This window comes from Parasteatoda tepidariorum, chromosome 5, assembly GCF_982258835.1.
Source record: "Parasteatoda tepidariorum strain Cologne lab strain chromosome 5, Ptep-v5.0, whole genome shotgun sequence".
Classification (NCBI taxonomy): domain Eukaryota; kingdom Metazoa; phylum Arthropoda; class Arachnida; order Araneae; family Theridiidae; genus Parasteatoda; species Parasteatoda tepidariorum.
The window spans coordinates 115630845-115651377 of record NC_141759.1 but is presented as its reverse complement, the minus strand read 5'-3'; the positions used below and the strand labels follow the sequence as shown (position 1 = coordinate 115651377).

The window sequence follows — 20533 nt, the reverse complement described above, 5'->3', positions numbered from 1 at the left end:
TCCTTTTTTTGTGTGCACCATACATTTAAGTTCACAAATTTTTTATAGTTATTATGTATTAGATATAGCATAATTTAGGAATGTTATGAACACAAGCTGTCATTTGCAGGGATTATTTAAAATTAATCATTTAGGATGGATTTTTAACTCAATGATTTCTTGAATCCTAAAATATGAGCCAAATGAATGAAACAAGCTTTATACATATTTTTTTTTTAAAAAAAACAGTCTTTTGACTGATGTGTAATAAAAATGAAACTTACCCTACTCTTTTTGATGTATTGTACTGTTTTTTGTACATCTATATGAGACCAATCTTGCAGGATGTAACAAATACATGAAGCACAATAGACATACCTCATATCATTTTCACATTCAAGATTCATGGGTCGGAAGCTATAATGAGAGGAAGTCATGTATATAGTACATCTTCCAAAAATTCAAATTACAGAAATTAGCGAAATATTTTATTGAGTAGTAAAATTGTATATTGAGTAGTAAAGTTGAATATTTTCAGAATTTTGATACCAACAATTTAAGTTCCACTCTGAGAGTCTGGAAAGCTTTAACAGAATTTTTAAATTATTCACATGCTCTGGTGGGAAAAATAAATTTAAATCACATGTACTAAATTATAAAATAACATTCGCTACCACTAAAAAAAATTCTCACAGAGCAGAGGAACGCTGGCATCTTTGCACACATGTAAGAAAATTGAAATTGTCAAATAACAGGGTTGCCACTGAAATTTGGAGGGAAAAAAATACTGTACATTAATATATTAAGAGGAAAATTGCAATCACTGTGCACTTGTATGAGATGTATTGGGTTAACTATACTAGTTGGAATTGCTGGAAAAACTTAAGGAATAGCTGAACATACTTAAAACAAATAATGCTATAGTAAATAAAATAGTTTAATACAGGTGAAATAACATCCTTAAATATAAATTGAATGGTTACTATTTTTTTTAAAAAAACACGAAAATAAGAAACGAAATTCCCTGCATTTTCTAGTTTCTAAAGAAAAACTCAAAATTCCCTGCATTTTCTCTGTTATCTTAAGTGATTTTTAAATTCCCTGTATATTCCAGGTTTCCCTGTGGAGTGGCAACGCTGTACTTCTAACATTTCTTTTACCAGATCAAGATTTTTAGACAGGGTTCCCACTCAATCTTTGAAAAAAAATTCAAGGATTTTTCAATGACTTCCAAGGACCTAAAATCAAATTTTTCAAGGACCGATTCGATATTATTGTTATACGCTAAAGCACATGTCAACCAGATTTTACAATTACGTAGAAGCAGAAATTGTATATTTTTAAATCATAATGCTTATTTGACAACAACAGAAAATTATTTATTAAATTTATCAGCTAATAATACGAATGGTTGATAGTTACATTGCTGTTTCAAATTACTTTAAAAAATTCCAATTGATCAAAAAAAAAAAAAAACTCCAATTGACACAGGATACTAGCCAACATTTAAAACTAGCATCAGTGAAACTTTTCATGACAAATGAATTAGAATTAATGAAACTGAATGAATGAGTAATGCATATTACATTACACAAGCATAGTAAATAATTGATAAAGTTTGTGTAATTGCACGGTTTTTAAAATATAAATACTTTTTTTAATATGTTAGATCAAATTTTAGGTTACAGGAAATGTATATACTTAGATAAATTATCAAAATATATCTATTTAACATATCTGTTTTAATTTCAATATCAAATTTTCTATGTTCTTACTTAAGTATATCAGTAATGTATTTTGAACATAATAAAATCTATTGTAGAACAGTATTTTAGAGATTACTAAGACTTACCAAGCTTTATTTTCAATAAAATATATCTATAAAATGTAAATTTTGTGAATAAGCCTAATTTTCACAAATTACAATTTGTGTTTCGAAAGGTGCTTAATATAGGACAGATATGTGTGATTCTAAAATCATTTTGATGAGAATTGTGGGTGGTAATTCTCAAATCTCTCTTTTGTGAATCGCAATGCGTGATTTGTAAACTACTAGAATAAGAATCGTGAGGCATGATTGATAAATAACTTTAATGTGAATCATGATGTGATTTATAAAATACCTTAATACAAATCCTGATGAGTAATTTGCAAATCACTTTAAAGTAATATTCGATATGTGATTCATTGATCACTTTCAGTTAAACCACAATTCGTAGAACATTTTATGTGAATTTCTGATCCATAAATCAAGAATCAGTTTAATGTGAATCACGATGTTTATTCATAATCAATGAAACCTGTAGGACTAAACTTTATTTATTAGCAGTAAAAACTGAATGTAAAAATTTGATTGTTAATGATACAAAATTAATTATCCTTCTTACATAAATTAAAAGAACAAATAGGACAACAATATTAACCTGTCGTAATAATGAAGTCAACACATTAAACATGTTTCTAAATCAATTAAACCCTATATATCATTCACAAAACTATGACTAAGAAACCTAAAATATGCTAGAAATTTCAGCTTTTAAAACATCAGAGATATGAACAACAATCTGGTCTGAAAAATCTAGGAGAGAAAAGTTTTGCATCTTCTTTAACCCCTTTTCACTTCAAGCATTAAAAATTGCATAATTAGAATTTCTATAATTTTCCTTTGAATTTATTTTTTTTTTCATTACTTTTTTGCAAGAAAAATTAGTAGTATTTTAATTTCTAAAAAATCAAGTACTTTTCAAGTATCCTATGGCAGAATTCAAGGACTTTCTGGGGCCCTGATTTTTTTCAACCAAATTCAAGGACTTTCAAGGTTTTTGAAGTACCATGGGAACCCTGTTAGAGTTTTTAATTATATTCATCAACTCACAAACAGTAACATTGCTCTTCACATAATTCCACTAAATCATTTTTTGTCTCTTTTTTTTCGAATTTAGAAAAAGAAGTGTCCGGATATAAGAGATAGAAAATAACCTTTCATGGCAAAAATAACTGCCCGGATTATGGAAGTGTCTGCTTTGTGGAGAATGTACATAATGGTTTATTCATAGAAGACTCCCGCGGAATTAAAAATATGTCCGTATTAAGAGGCATCTGTTTTGCAGGAGTGTCCATATGAGGAAGTTTCACTATATGTATGTTGTGTGTGTATATATAGATATATATATATATACAGGGATCTGTCAAGGCTGAATTTGCTACCGTTTAGCGGTACCTTCACAAATTCAATTTTAGGTAAAACGGTAGTTTCACAAATTAAACTTTAGAAAGAACGGTAGTTTCACTAAATACTTTTTCTTAAATTTTTTTTTTGTATCCCTTAAGAAAAGATAAATCTAAATTTTTCGCAAATTATATCTAAATTTTCACAAAATAGTCACCTTTCACAAAAACCTAGACAGGCCCCTGATATATATATATATATACACACAATATATACACACACACACACACATATATATATATATATATATATATATATATATATATATATATATATATATATATATATATATATATATATATATATATATATATATACATACAATATACATATATATATATATATATATATACATAAAATGTACACATATATATATTAAAGGCAGAAAGAGAAATAGGTAAAAAATTAAGAACTGTAATAAGTTACATTAGCATAAATCGGGTGACCGAATTATCTGAACCTTACAAAATTACAATCAAAAATTCGAATTTGCAACTTTAACTTCATAGATTAATTTGTTTTAAAATTAAAACTAAATTTTAAAAAATAAATTATTTGCCTGTACATTATTCCTCTCTCATTTAACAGTAATTTTTTTTTTTTGATTCTGCTTTACTGTTGTTTTTTTATTATTTAATTATTCTGTTCTCCTTGACATTTAAAACCAAGAATCTTCCCATTGGTCAGCAACAGGAACGTATATTTCCTCTATGGGAAGGGAGAGCACAATAAAATTATCTATTTTTTTAATTGTACATTTACTTACACACATATTGAGTGTAGTCTTCTAAAGGGCTGTGTCTCATAATCTACAGTGTTTTCACTACAGCGCGAGAATCTCGCATATTTTTTTCTTTTCTCACAATAAAAAATGATTAACGCGAGAAGTTCGAGCACTCTATTAATCAATTTCAAAATGCGCGAATTTTGGCAAAAATTTCGTCTTTTGCCATTTTGAATAAAATCTGTTTCACTTTTCTTCCTTGATTTTTCATTATTTTGAACATCGGTCCTTGTTATCTAGCTTCCCTACTTACCAGTATTGTTCAGAACCGGTGCGAACCTTAGAGGACTTGGAATTACTCCTCTAAGGTGCAAACAGCAGAACACCAACCCCCCAAACCACGGAATCCCTTTCAGAATACATTTCTCTGCAACCACTTGTTCACCGTCGGTAAGGTTTCTTTATGTAAGACGTTTACATTTTTTGTGCATGAATGTAAGATGGACAAATACCTTGTTAAGGCAACATCTTCTACTCTGTAACAGGGTATCTGCTACATTTTAGATTTTCAAATTCATGACTTAACGAAGTTACTATTTTCTTCAACAAAAACACAACTATAAATTTAAAAAAGCATTATAATAACATTCTTTGAAATGATAGGTATAACCAAAAATGTTATAATCTGCATCCTCAAATTTACAGATTTTAAAATTAAAAAACAGAGTAAAGAAAGAGTTGAAGCAATAAAATAGCTGGAGGAAAAAAAAAAGCAAATTATTCTTTTCTTTCTTTTGCAGAATTACATTCTAAAGATACTTTTCTTGTTCATCCGAAAGAAATACTCCTGATTTTTCTGTTCTTATTTCGGAATAAAAAAATTCGCCAATTACTGGCTTGCTTCAGCTAAAATTTTAAATTTATAAAATAAAAAAATAATAACAAAAATTCTGCAATCACAGAAGTTTAAAAGATAAATCGCTCTAGAAAGGATGCTTTTTCTTTCATTTTTTGAAAGAACACCATCATTTTTAAAAAACACGATAAAAACATTTTATATTTTAATCAAATATGACTGTGAGAGGGGATTTTGTTATAAATTCAGATATTCGGAACACCATGAAATTGGGGGGCGGGGGTAAATTCTATTTTAAAAATTAGATTTTTCGGCGACCTAAATCCATGACTTTTCATGATTTTTTTTTAAAAAAAAATAGTTAAAATCATGACATTTCATGACAAATTTAGTTCAATACTGAAATCCATGACTTTCCATGGTGTGCGGATAGCGTGGACAAATGAAAATGAAACAAATGGAACAGTCAAAACGAAACAAATACGGATATTTTTCAGACAAATAAATTAAATAGCTGATTAAAAAGTAGATATAGAACACCTTGCATATGTTGATGCAGCAAAAATATTCAGTTAGAAGATGTTTAAAATGTATTATAATTAAAGAAATAATTTTTTTCCAAGTCTATTCCTGTTTTTTGAATTTTTAGAAATCTCACTTAACTTTTTGAAATCTCACACTGTTTTTGAGAAAGGGTGAGAAATTCTCTCCCATTTTTTTTCTGTAATGAAAACACTGTTCTATAAAATGTGAGGGCCCCCTTTGCTGCCCCCTTTCGTAGTATCCTACCTCCACTCCAAGCTTTCATCTGCTGTGATCAGGGGTCCGTCCAGACATTTCGTGAAAGATCCTGCTTTTGTAAAATTGTGAAAAAACTATTCATAATTTGTGAATATAAAATAAGCGTTAAGTCACATTCTTTCAACCAGGGTCCTGCTTTTGTGAATTTGTGCAAATGGGGTCCCGCTATTGCAAAAATTGCTAAAAACATTTCCAAGAAGTTTTTAAATTGTAAATAGATACAAGATTAACATTATTTATTTACAAAAAAAACAAAATTATAATTTAATATCAATAAGAATGTGCACACGATGTTTGAAGAAGTAGAAATATTTTCTTAGAATACTACATTTGGAATTTAAACTTAGGGAAACTTAGTTTGTCTTGAACGGTCTTTCTTCCCCCCCTCCCCGAAAGAGTTTATTCTATTAACAAAACAATAATGAAGATAAACAAATTTGTGAAAGGTCCGATTAAAAAGATAAATTATACTGTGAAGGGTCAGATTAAAAGACAAATTATTTCGTGAAGGGTTTGATTAAAAGATAAACTGTTTTGTGAAGGGTCCGTTAACGGACCCAAATTTCTTCTAAACAGATCCCTGGTGATAAATCAACTTATAAATTAAAGAACTTACCTTCCATCTGAAAGTTGTAAATCATGCAAGCTGGACAAAATATCTTTCCTGCAAACTCTTGATAAATCATCTCCAAGTATTACTAATGTAGATAATGCTGTGTACGTCATTGCAAGGTTAGCTTTATCACAAAAGTCAGAATTCTGCAATATTATGATTACAATTAATTCTGCAATATTAGAATAATGCAAATTTCCCATAAACCATCTCCGAGAATCAGGGGTCTGTTGCGGGCGAAATTACTGCCGTTTAGTGGTACTTTCACAAATTCAATTTTAGGAAAAACGGTAGTTTCACAAAATACTTTCAACATGTTTTTGAAAAATATTTAAATTTTTTTGAAAATATTTTCTTATTTTACCATATTTTTATGTTGATTATTTAATATAATTTTTATATTTCACAAATCATGTTTAAATTTTCACAAAATAAGTACCTTTAAAAAAAACCTAGACACACCCTGCTAATGTAGATAATGCTGTGTATGTTATTGCAAGGATATGTTATTTACCTTTGGTGATTAGTGTTAAAATATTTATTGTGTAATGTTAATTATTTGTATAACACTTAGAAAATGAAAACCAATGAATAAATAAAAAAAATTCTAATCGATTGTAGAATTAATGATTTGTGAGTTAAAGGGACAAAAGTCACATTCCAGAAAAATCATTTTATTAAACAAACTTTTTTTTTCCTTCAGTTTTTTGCACATTGCTGGACCAATAACAAAAGTTTTTAGAAATATGAATAATTTTTAAAACTCTCTGTATTTCCAAAACTAATAATCATACAAAGAAATGCATCATTTTGTAGAAAACGTAGTTTATTTTGCATATTCAATAACTTTTGCTAGAGTTCAAAACCTTAGAAGTAATTTATTTTTCGTTTCTGCTCTTTTTTATGGTTAAACTATTCTAACCTTGCAGAAAAATGGTTGGAATTTTACTTTTGAACATTTTGTGCACAATAAACAAAATTGTGTTAGAAAAATAAAACAAAGTTGTAAAAAGAAATGGTAATTATTCACACATTAGTCAGAATAATTTTCATTCAGTTAACAATATTCAGGTGGGAGAAAAATTATTTTAGTATTTATTAAATTTATTCTACTTGAAAATAAATATTTCAACATTAACTATGAAAAGAATATTTTTTTTTACTTTGAGAATACCATCATTATCATATTTGAAAAAAAAATGTATACAAAGATTTATTTAGCAAACAAATTAAATACTAGTTTCATACGTTAGGATACTGGTTTCATATATTCATTTAGTGGACATTTAAAAACCAGTTAAAGTTTCTATAGTAATAAGCTACAAACATGTGGGGGGGGGGGGAAATTGAACATATGAAGATACAGTTGGTACAAATTAAAATTTATAATGCAGAGAAATAAAAAATTCTAGAATGTAAATTATGTAAGAGTACTCACAACATCATCTCCAGCTATGCAAGTAAATGAACCACGAAAACCAAAATCTATCTTTTTAGTTTCTGAAAAGGAAGTTTATAATTATTATTCAAATTCAATCTATTCATTCTTAATACAGTCTATACACAAAAACTTTCTTGGAAACACTTCACTGATAAATATTTCACACCAAAAGGTTTTTAAAACAAGCGACCTTTCTTTAATACATTCTACTAATATAAAATATTCTGCATCAAGTACAAAAATTAATAAAATATTAGACAAGCTTTTTAATTCTGAATAAAAGAGCATCAAACAAAAAGTGATCTGCTTAGTCTTTTTATTTTTTTCAAAAATACATTTCGTTAAAATTTTGAAATAGCTGCTATGTTTTATTGATTTATATCCTCTTGAGATTCAAAGAAAAGTTTTATTGTTTTGTTGTGATTTAACTTTATAGTCATTCCTAACCAACTTTACCTCGGACTCAAAGCAGTGGGCAAAAAAGAGCCTGAACAATCATATGATGATTTTGCCACAATAGAAACCAACCAGTAATTAAAGCATTTTCATCGACTTGTGGTATAATCTTAACTAAACTGATGAGTAAAAAAAAACTTGCCTATCTTCACTACAGGGTGGCTACTAAATACTGTAACACTTAAAAAAATTAATTTCAATCGTTAGGTAAAATAAATTCTAACTCGCTATTTCGATAGGCACTTTCTTTAAAAGTAGACGATTTTTGCTCAAAGCAAAACATTTAGAATAATTCTAAAGATGAAATCAAAAATGTTTATGGATAAATAGCTTTTTAATTGCAGATTTTCTGCAAGTAGAATCTTTACGTAATTAAAATCTCTTGGGTTTAATAGAACATTTATATAGAGAGCTATGAATTTATTATTGGATTCTAATAGCTGTAAAGATCGACCCAGGTCTGGTTGTCCATGCCTAGTTCATACAAAAAAGTACACTGAAAGAATTGGTGAAAAAATGCGAAGAAATCCACAGCGCTCTGCTAATAAAATGGTTACAGAAGAGAGAGGAAGAATTAGGCAAGTTATATTAAACAAGTTTTCATCCTTATTGCAAAACAAAAGTTCAAGATTTGACAACTCCACAAAAGATAAAAAGGTTACAAAGACGTAAGAAATTGCTAAAACGGCAAGGTAACAGAAGTGTTGACAGAATAATCTTTTCTGATGAGAAAATATACTGCGCAGAACAAAGTTATATTGCCAAAAATAATTTTTAGCAATTATTTTATATTAATATATATATTATAATTTTAATAAATTCAGCAACCTTCTATGATAAACCCGAAAATGTAAGAACTATGCATTGCATTCAGAATAAGAATTCCACAATGGTTTGAGTTGCAGTGTCAAATAACGGAAGATTTCCTCTGAAATTCATCGATAAAGGGGCAAAAATCAAAACAAAAAGGAAGTATTGGCAACACATTTATTGCCCCATGCTGCCAGATTGTATCCCAAAAAGGATTGGATATTTCAGCAAGATTCTGCAAAATCCCACTGAGTCAAAACAACAAAGGCTTGGTTCCACGTCAATTGTCCGAAATTCCATTAAGCAAGAAGATTGGCCCCCTTCTTCACCAGATATAAACCCTTTAGACAATTGTGCCTAGGGTATTCTAGAGTCTAAAGCTAATGCTAAGCAGCACAGAATTGTGGATTCCCTCAGAGCTTCTTTATTGCTTAAATGGGAGATATTACCTCTTAAAATGATTCATGTTGCCATCAGACAGCGGCGTAAGAAATTGTAATCGATAAAAATGGTGGTCGATTCGACTCAAATTTCCTTCAAGGTAAACTTCTATTTATAGTGTTCATCATATTTGTGTATTTATCATTTTCTATATAATATCTGTACAACAAAATTATTTGCTGTTTAACAGTATTTTGTAACCACCCTGTAGGAATAGTATAAAATAATGCAGAGAATAGAATTAAATAACCCTCTTAAGAAGAATTTGTAAAGGCAAATACTTAATTGGCAAAGTATGAAAACTCCAAAAAAATTATGATTAAAGAGCAGTACTTGCAGACGCTTAAAAAATGCTAACAACATGTTTGAATGTAGCAACACTTTACATTAATCAACATGTTTTATGCTAACCCTACCAGATTGTATACCATGTGTAGTGTGTGTCTACCACTACAGAAGTACAATTCCAATTCCCTTGCAAATAAGACATATTAACTCTATTCAATGCCGAGGTACCTTTTCATAGATAAAGGTTGTCGACAACTACTCTCCCCACATTGGTGACCTTCAGACGTGATGTGAGCATGCCTAACTTGACAGAAACTCCCACTTTGATCTGAACACGCCTACTTCGAGGGATGGTCCACATCGAACAGTTGACATGCTACTTGTGACATTATCGACCGCCTCGCCCTGTTGCTACTCAGTCTCGATTACAAACAACATACAATGTATTCAGTCGACTGCTAAAAGCAACACAGGAGCGACCACTAGCTTAAAACAGCTCTCACGATCAGCACTCAAAAGTATGGTGATCTTAATACAGCTCTCCCGGCTTCTCACAAAACCGCAATGAATCAACTAGTGGTATCCGTTCATCAAATTCTATCACAAATATAATTCTGGTAGGGGAGTACTGTAGTGTGTTTACCACTACAAAAATACAATTCCAATTCCCCAGTATATAAGACATGTTAACTCGATTCTGTGGTGGGGTACCTTCTCATAGATGAAGGTAGACATTGTTGACCACTACTCTCCGCACACCATGCTTATCAATACTATACCAACATAGTTTTCCTTAATTTTGAGAGGAAAAATATTGATTCACAATAATATTGATTTACAAATATTTCAGAAGAAGCTCAGTGATATGTTAAGTAATTGATTATTAATGGTAAGTAATTAGTTATAACCCAGGTAGTAGAATTTATGGAATCAATCTGCAACACAATCAATATAAATTATGAGTTTTCTTCGAATGAGTCAGACAAAGACAATTATTGTAAACATCAGGATCAATCTAACATATATGTTAAGCAAAATCTGCAAAGAAAAGCTAAAAATTATGCTCAAAAAGTTTATCTTGTTAGAAATTTATGATAATCTATTTTGAACTTCATTCAATAATACTTTCAGAGTAACAGGAATGAATTCATTTGCAGTGCCTAAAGTACCGACAAAATAACTGCTTGGTTATAGGCTGTATAGGGATTGTATAAGACTTCTAAGTCTTTAAGATAATTAAGTTTTTTTTTAATGTCAAGGGATTTTTTTTTGAAGTTTTAGATTTTAAAAGTTTTAAAACATTTCATAAATTCTTTGAACATATTAAAGACGTAATCTCAACATGCTTTTCATCTTAGATGACAAATTATGCGCATAAAATTTATTTATCGGCAGCACCTGCTATAGCGTTGCAGTGTTTCTGCCACAAGTCCAATATATATAATCACCAAAATAGAGAATACAGTGTTGTATACAAAGTGTAAAATTAATTAGAAAAGTATAGGAATTAATTAAACATTTCTCATATTACTTAAGCATTCTCCAGAGCTCATTCTAGGCAGGGTAAACAGGGCGCAGCACCCTGCTGCCCTTTTAGTCAAAAGAATCCACCCTGTTGCCCCTGAAGTAAATTAATGCCCTGATGTAATATACTCCATACACTTTCTTTCCTCAACCCTTCTTTATTTTTCCACCAAACTCTACAATGGATTTCTTAAACCTTTCAACGCTTTTAATTTAGTTTGTCGTTGTTGTCAATACATAGATTTATATGGGAAAGGAAAAATAGCCATCACACCCCCTTATTGCACTTATCTTTGAAAGTTTGCAGTTACTTCCACTATCATTAAATCATAATTATTAATCATTTTAATTATTAAATCATAACTACAGACACTTAAAATGCATGCATGCATTTTAAATAAATTACTAAGATAATTAGCTCATTAACTCGATATATATATTAATAAAAATTAGTAATTAATATGATTGCTTTGCTACTTTTAGTAAAATTAAAAAAAAAAAATTCTTTTACAAATTGACGTTTTTTAATAGAACGTGTAAGGCCATAGAAAGAAATTATTGACTTTTTGGAATAATAATGCCCATTTTTTAAACTTTTGCTCCCTTCCCTTTTTTCTGCCTAGAATGAGCTCTGCATTCTCAAATGACAAGCATGTTATAAACACACACTAAAACATCAGACATATTAAATACAATCTTATAAGTATTACATAAGTTTATTTAACACAAAATTACATTTTATAAGTGACAAATAATGCAGATTTATACCGAATCATAACTTTCAGGTGACAGCTTTGTTACAAGTATACAGCCTGTTAGTAGTGTACTGAACAAACATATCCTGGGCACTTAATCTTAAAAAACATCAGTGTAGGTTAAATTACAAATATTAATAAAGCAAAAATACTGCAGATATATTTAAAATAATTTCTCACAGGCAACATTTCTGTTACAGCTTGGGGTAACAAAATAAGAAAATCTCCCCTGAAAGCTATAATTTTAAATCTTCAAAAGACATCACATAATCATTTCACTATGAATTAATCCAAACTTCATCACTATTTGCTTAATTCTCATTACACACCAATAATTTATGCAGAGAATTAGGATGACCGGATTCTCCATAATTTCTGCCAAAACAATTTTTTTTCTTTAGAAAACTTAATTTGCAACTTAAAATTTTGCTCCCTAAATTACTCAAATCAATACAACAAAAAATACCAAATATCAAGAAGTTTAAATCCAAATGCATTTATAAATTGCAATAAAACCACTCACGAAAACATTGAGCCCACCACATGAAAACAAAATATTAACGTCACAGAAAATTTATCCCAAGAACAAAATGCAGCAAAAAATATTACGTACTTAACTCCTTCCCGTTTGTGCAATAACAAATCTGTCATTACATCATCACAACTTCAATTACATCATCATCCACTTCAATGATCGCCACCTGCGACTTATATTTATAATTTCTCTAAGCCTACTTTCAAACTGAAACAAGATTATCAACAACTATTGGCCAACTAGGCAATAAAAAAATATTTTAAAAACAAGTACAGTTATTGTGGCGAGAGTAGTTACCGGGAATGTCGACAATGTCAATCTTCTTCTATGAAAAGGTACACCAACATAGAATCAAGTTAAGATGTCTCATATACTAGTGAATAGGAATTACATTTTTGTAGTGGTAGATACACTACAGTTATTTCTTTCAAAGAAGAATTAGTTTAAAAGATTTGAGCAATTGATTCAAATTCTTAAGATTTTATGATCAAACACATTTCAAATGGGCCTAACTTAGTAATGAGAAAACCAAGCATAGTTTGCAAGGCAAAACATATAAGACTGGTCTTTGAGAGCTTCAGCAAACAGGAGCTCACAAGTTTCACATAAAACTGTCAAGAAATAAAAATATTTATAATTGAAAAATTAAAAATATAATTAAATAATATAATTAAAAACTATAGTTATTAAAAATACTTGTCTAAAATATAATTAATTCTGCCTATCCTGATTTCATACACTGTTGATATTTACCCTACATTGCCAGAAACAGATATATAATGTTTTTTTTTTTTTTTCTCATTAAACCTTCTTTATTCTTAATGTTTCAAAAATAAACTAATATAAAAAAAAATTTTAATGCATGAAACAAATAAAAAATTATATATATTACAGGGTGCGTAGCTAGATTTTTCAACAAAAAATAAGCACTTTTTAACCCCTTCCTTCTCGCTCCCTTGAAAATGACGAGGTGAGATTTCGCCCGCTATTTCTCGCTCCCGTGATATTGACGGGCAGCGCCAATAAGAATAAAACTAATTCATTTCTTTTGAATGGAAAACATTTTACTTCTCATTTTACACACCTAATGGCAGTGCCAGGACATTTTTAAGGTAATTGTAGATAGATAGTTTATTTTAAACTAGTTGCAGCACTAATCAAATTTGTAATACAAATACAAAAAATAGGCACTTTTATGACCGTTTTCTTGAAAATTAACCGATTGTTAAGGGGTTGAGCACTCAAACAATATTTTTAATCACTTAAAAAAAAAAAATATCAGAATTAGGCCATCTGCAGTAAAATTTTTTTTTTCTACTTTTAAAGTTCTTAATTTATAAACTAAAAATCAATAAAATGCAAAAACATTTTAAAAAAACTCTACATAATCGTGATCAAATAACAAGTTTTGGATAAATATGGCAGAGAAACTCATGCTTTTTTTTTGTAATTTATGGTCATAATCAACATGCCACAGAAAAAATCTCCTTTTAAAATATAGAAAATGAAGTTTTATTTCACAAACCCCAAATGAAAAAAGCAGCTTTAAGGGCTTCTAAAATATGTAAATCGAAACTAAGCACCTTTAAGCAATTTTTAAAAACGCTACGCACCCTGTATTACTAAATATTTCAAATTTACCATTCCCAGTTGGTACAACTTGTAAAGCATATATCCATTCAATTAATTTTTCTCTTTCACTTTCTATTTGATCTAAAGCATCTAAAAGATCGAGAGTAGATATTGCAAAAAAAGCCATCACCAATCTAAAAAGAAAATAAATTTAATTTCACTTCAACCATAAGAAGGGTTAAGCTGGTTTAAACCCAAAGGTTTTTTTTATATTAAAAACAAGCACAGTTTTAAGAGTAAAAATCTTTTAAATTACTTAAATTTCTAATATTTACAAAACTATTCTTAGTTTAATATAACCAAATGAAAAATATTAAATTTTTTCATTTTTTTTTCTTTCATCTTGAGTTTAATTTCTAATGTCTGTTACTTTAAATGAATACACATATGATATGTAATTTTTAAAATTTTATGCGTTGTTGCTTTTCTACTAAAATATAATTATAAAATAATTAACGTAAGTAAATTTGATGATGATCAAGCCATGATGTCTCTGAAAATTCTGGTACTAGGTATTATCCCGTCGACCTAAACATTCTTAACACATTCAATTTATCTAATAATAATAACAAAAAAATGTAATTGTAAAACTATGTGATAAAAAGAATCAAAAAAGTAAAAACCTCTATGTTGTTTTTTAGAATTACACATTGAATTATTCTTGAATCTAACCATATATATTATTATAAATAATTTCAGCGGGCAAAAATCCTCGATAGCTTTAAAAACGCAAACAATTGCCAAGTACTCTCGTCCGTGCTAGACAAATCATAAATTTGAATAACTTTGCAGCGGAGTAAAAACAGTATATTACAATTCTGCTAAAGATGTTGAGTAGTCAAGGGTCATAAAGTAAATAAGATAAAATTTGCAGTTATTAATGCAGAAGCTACATTATGGCGATAATATCGAGTTTGCCGAAAATGGTTGAATGGTTAATCCCAAAGTACGACAATGGTTGATAGGTTAACACCAAAGTACAAAAATGGTCAAAGGGATAATTTCAAAGTGTGAAAAGGGTCAACAGGTTAATCCAAAAGTACGAAAAGGGTCGAAGGTATAATCCCAAAGTACCAAAATTCTTTAATACTGATCATCTTCATTTCCATGATCAGATGGGTTTTACAAAATTATTTGAAAAATGCAATTACAGAACAAGTTAAGGTCAAATGCTTCCTTATTTTATAATCTTGTTAATTATGATTGTAGGAATAGGGTATCTGCGAAATTTTAGATTTTCAAATTCACGACTCATTCCTAGAATTTTTCATGACTTAACGAAGTTACTATTTCTCCGACAAAAACATAACAAGAAATTTAAAAAAGCATTATAATAACATAAATTGAAATGGTAGGTATAACCAAAACAGTTCTACTCTGCATCTTTATATTTATTGATTTTAAATTTAAAAAACAGAGTAAAGATAAAGTTGAAGCAATAAAATAGCTGAAAAAATAATAGCTGAGCAATTTTTTTCTTCTTCTCCACAGAATTATATTCTAAAGATACTTTTCTTGTTCATCAGAAAGGAAAGAAATACTCCTGATTTTTCTGTTCTCATTTCTGAATAAAAAAAATTTGCCAATGACTGGCTTGCTTCAGCTAGAATTTTAAACTGATAAAATAAAATAAAATAAAAAATAATAATAATTCGGAAATCACAGAAGTTTAAAAGATACTTCGCTTTAGAAATGATGTTTTTTCTTTTTTTTTGTTGAAAGAACACCAAATTTTTTAAAGAACATGATAAAAACAATTTACATTTTAATAAAATATGACTGTGAGTGGGGATTTTATTAAAAATTTAGATATTTGGAGCACCATGAAATGGGGAGGGGGTATTTTTAAATTCCATTTTAAAAATTAGATTTTTCAGCGACCTAAATCCATGACTTTCCATGATTTTTTTTTTAAAAAAAATTAGTTAAAATCATGTCATTTCATGACAAATTTTGTTCAATACCGAAATTCATGACTTTCCAGGTGCGCGGATACCCTGTAGGAAGCAAGAATAAATACACTATGCTTGCTACAATCAAAAGCATAACTGGGGAAGTGTTTTTCTGAAGTTTATTTTTAGATTTTTTTCACTTTTTTTTTGCCTAACAGCAGAAGCAAATTACTGTTGTATATATGCAGTTTGTTTTCATTAGTGTTAACATTTTCAAAACGCAATGCTTATATGAATGAAGATAATTCAAAAATATTGGAAAAGTTTTAAAATTAAATTATCTTATAATAATTTGTTCAATGCTGCCTTATATATGGATAAGCTAAAGGCCTCATTGCGTTAAGAAAAATGATTTAAAAAAAAAAAGCATTCTATTCTTCATTGATCATTAGTACTAAAACTCAGGGATGCAGAAAAATTATTAAAATCTAATATTTCCGCAGTTTTGTTTACAGTTGGAATTTCTTTCAAAATAATAGTGTATTACAAATTAAATTTTGTAGAAATTATAGAAGTTTCTCTCAAAATAAATCATTATTAGAAATTAAAGTACGTATATTGGAAATATTTTTTAATAATAATTTTTTTCTCAAAATTAATTGTAAAAATTTTGAATGTGGGAGATTTCTGTACAGTGATCATATACTCGCAAAATAATCGCCAAGTTTTGGCATCTTCCGGGTATGGGACTCCAGAAACTAAAAAAAATTCACAGAAATGAACCAACTAGAAAGGTATAACTAGTAACCGGATCCAAGCACTAGCACTTAAGTTTTTTTTTTTTTTTAAAATTGCAAGTTTAATATCTATTTGGCATGTAGGCGGTTATAGTTGGCGTGACAGATCACGATACGGAAATATCCCCTGTGAATGACTTAGCTTATGTGTTAAAAATAATTTAACTCAAAATATACTAACGACGTGCACTAAACGATTGCCCCTGAAATTCAGGGATCATTTTGGCACAGGTACTGATAAGGATATCTTCTCTAATCTCTTAAATTGGCTCATCCCATTTCAGAGGAAACACACAAAGAAGTAAATAAAAAAACATCTATGCTTTATAAATTTATCCGTAAGCAACTTGGAAATAAAAACTGCTAATAATTAAGTAAAATGAGCACATGCTAACTGAAAAATGTAGTAAGGCAAGTTTTTCAAACAATTAACAAAACTTAAAGTTAATAAAATAAGAGACACTGCATGAGACATTTACCTGGTAGAATCTAAAAACTTATATCTTATTGGTAAGACTCCAAGAACACGGAGACTAAACTTGATATGCTTTTCTCTTAAAAATTCTGTTTCAGAAACTTTTTCCAATAATTGCAACCTTTTCATTAAAGTGGTTGTATTATGTAAACAGTCCTCAGATGCGTTAATATCTACCATTTTCTAAGCGATATTACTTTTGGAAATTCTTCAAAATAATCGTAATTTAATTAACAATAGGTAAAAAAATATCAAAAATCGTTTATTTACAATAGTTAATGTAATTAATAATCAATATTTAAGGTTTTGATTTGATGTTAATGTCGTTGATGTTTACGTATTCGACTATCCATTTTTACCTCACTAATGTGTCAGTTTTTTTCCCTGGAATGAGAAACAATTATAAATTTCAGCTTTATTTACACCGTACAAAATCGCTTATGTGATTGTATCTGCGTAAAGAGAAATGGGTCTTATTAATGAAATTCAGAAGAAAAAAAAAATTACAGAGGAAAATTACAGAATAAATTTTTTAATTGAAAATCTTGTTATTTTAAGATCATGGACAGGGGAATATGTTTTTAAATCACCATATATTTCTCAAAACTATTTTATCTGAATCTAAAAGCCTTGCGATCCCTTTAGCAGAGGATCAAATTTGCGATGGCATGTCTTCGGATCAATCTCAGGGATGTTTCCTAGGCCATCGACAATAGCCCTTTGTGCAGCTTTAGTGCGACATAAATAAACATACTAACCCGAATCTAACTAAGTTGCCTTATCAGCCACCTCCTCCCACATCTTGAGCCGGGATTCGTTTCCCCACACTAAAGGCTGGTTGTTTGGTCAGACTGCAGTTGATGACCTGATCACTAAAAGTACCTTTTTATTCAATTCGATAGTTGTGATTCGAAAAGAAGACGATCACGGATGCCCACACATGTGACTTACCATATCAGCTTCAGCTTATCTTTTATAAGCAAAAAGCACGTTAAAGTTGAGCTAAGCTTTTCCACATATCTTAAAATGTTAATAAACGTAAGGTTAATTAAATACAACTTCTTATCACACAGCGAAATTAGTGAAATATAACACTTTCTTGTCTACATCTTTTAGTTAAATTAGACTTATTATTTGTTTATTTGTTTTATAATCACCGTGTTAGATTTTTGTTTTGCGTACATGGCTACTGTATGCACATATATAGTTTGTTCATGTCCTTCACTGTCTCTATGTTAAGTAAGAAGTATATAGAGAAAAGGATTAATGCAGAGGCGTATCTAAAGATAATGGTGACTAATTTAAATGATGAATTCAAAATAGAATGCAGAACTAATTTAATTTTTAAGAAAAGGGACAAATGTTTATTCTCGAAACAGATTCTAATTCGAATATTGAATTTAAATTATGAATGCAGTTTCAAATGGAGAAAGAGATTCCTTTATCAATTGTTCAATTTTTATAATCCACACTTTCGTTTAAAATTTGAACCCACTATTTTTACATCGGTACTCGAACCCACTCTCCTTTCATCGGTGCTTGAACCCACTATCATTTGAATAAGTTGTAGAATAAGCTCTTTTTTGTTTAAAACTTGAATCTACTATCTTTAAATCGGAACTTGAACCCAATCTCCTTTCATCGGCGCTTGAACCCACTATCATTCGATTAATTTTTATGATACTCTCTCTTTTGTTTAAAACTTAAATCCACTATCTTTACATCGGTACTCGATCCCACACTCCTATCATTGGTGCTTGAACCCACTAATAGTTGATTAATTTTTATAATAAACTCTCTTTTGCTTAAAACTTGAATCCGCTATCTTTAAATCGGTACTCAAACTCACACTCCTTTCATCGGTGCTAGAACATAATATCATTTTATTTATTTTTATAATCCACTCTCTGTTCCTTAAAACTTGAACCTACTGTCTTTACATTGGTACTCGAACCCACTCCTTTCATCGATGCTTGAACCCACCATCATTTGATTGATTTGTACAATCCAGTCTCTTTACATCGGTACTCGAACCTAAGTTATTTTAATCGGTACTTGAACCCAGGGCCGGATTTACGCATAAGCTAAATAAGCTGTAGCTTGGGGCCCCGAGATGACAAGGGCCCCCAGATCCTACTTCCCCCCTCTTTTTTTTAAAGTTTTATTCGGTGCTGGGGCCCTCAGAAGCCCAAAATGCATTTTTTTCTTTTTTGCATTGTCGGACATAATAAATATAAATAAATGACTAAATAAAACAAAAAATTTCGTTGGCATTAGTAGGGAACATATCACCTTTCAAGCAATTTGAGTATTAATAAATTATTTATAAATAAACAATTTTTTAGTTTAAAAGGTAAAAAAGTTTTTTTTTCCCATCATTCGATCATCAGACTATTTAATATCTGTTTCTAAAGATCAGAATTCCCTTTTATTTTACTTTAAAATTATACAAATGATATATTTAATGCTTTCATGTGATATGCAGCAGTTTTAAATAGCACTTTAAAATATCTAAAAAAAAGACAGAAATTGTCAGTTCAAAGAAAAATTAACCAATACTTTTGAATAAGAATTTAAATAACTACACACGTTTGTTTTACTATCTCATTCTATATAGCATTATTTAGAGTAGACAGTTGCGTGTGGGTGTGATGATGACGTAATAAAAGAGGCATACAAAAAAGTTAAAATCCTCAATATTATATTTTTGAACTCCTCGAAAATGTAGTAAAAGAGGTATAAAAATTAACTGTTGCAAACAAATTAATATTAATTAAGAACGAAACAAAAATGATATCGAAATATGCTGAATCACTAATGAGACCGGAATGAAAGACATCGGAGCCTATTTGATTGTAATAGTATAACTAGAAGGTATTTCTAAAATTCTGAAATCTATCAGGCTTTAATTTTTTTTTTCTGTCACAAACTTTATCAGTAATTAAAAATAATAAATTCGTTAGATTTCAATATTGGTTGGTTTTTTTTGTTGATTAAATGTTAAAAATTAACAGATACTTGTCTTTTAAAACATTTAATTCTATAATGAGATAATTATTCTACAATTGTAATTATCTGAAACTAATTGCTAATTGATATAAAGCTTTAGTGTGTTCCATTGATATGTTGAATGCTCGTTTTGGCTGGATGCCCGGGACTGTTGCTCTTTCACATCCTAGCCACTATACACCATCAAGAGCAGAGCTGATGCTTTAAACTCGTATGACATTTATTCTCTCTGATATTTAATAGACACTTTAATAAATGCTTAAAAATATAAGCCAA

The 20533-nt window shown here is 29.3% G+C and overlaps 1 protein-coding gene across 2 annotated transcripts in view; it reads right to left on the bottom strand.

Moving 5' to 3' along the window:
* betaggt-I (geranylgeranyl transferase type-1 subunit beta) overlaps positions 1 to 18225 on the bottom strand; it is a 38401-nt gene extending 20176 nt beyond the window's left edge. Inside the window, exons 1-5 of one of the 2 annotated variants that reach the window (XM_043052273.3) lie at positions 18007 to 18225; positions 14094 to 14218; positions 7641 to 7702; positions 6206 to 6348; positions 264 to 396 (exon numbers count right to left, since the gene is read on the bottom strand). In XM_043052273.3, coding sequence (XP_042908207.2) covers positions 264 to 396; positions 6206 to 6348; positions 7641 to 7702; positions 14094 to 14211 — 456 coding nt within the window. In that variant the 5' untranslated portion in view covers positions 14212 to 14218; positions 18007 to 18225. Of the gene's footprint in view, positions 1 to 263; positions 397 to 6205; positions 6349 to 7640; positions 7703 to 14093; positions 14219 to 17252; positions 17643 to 18006 lie in introns of those variants that run through there. The other variant, XM_043052272.3, reaches the window with a different exon arrangement.
* Between the last annotated feature and the right edge of the window lie 2308 nt (positions 18226 to 20533).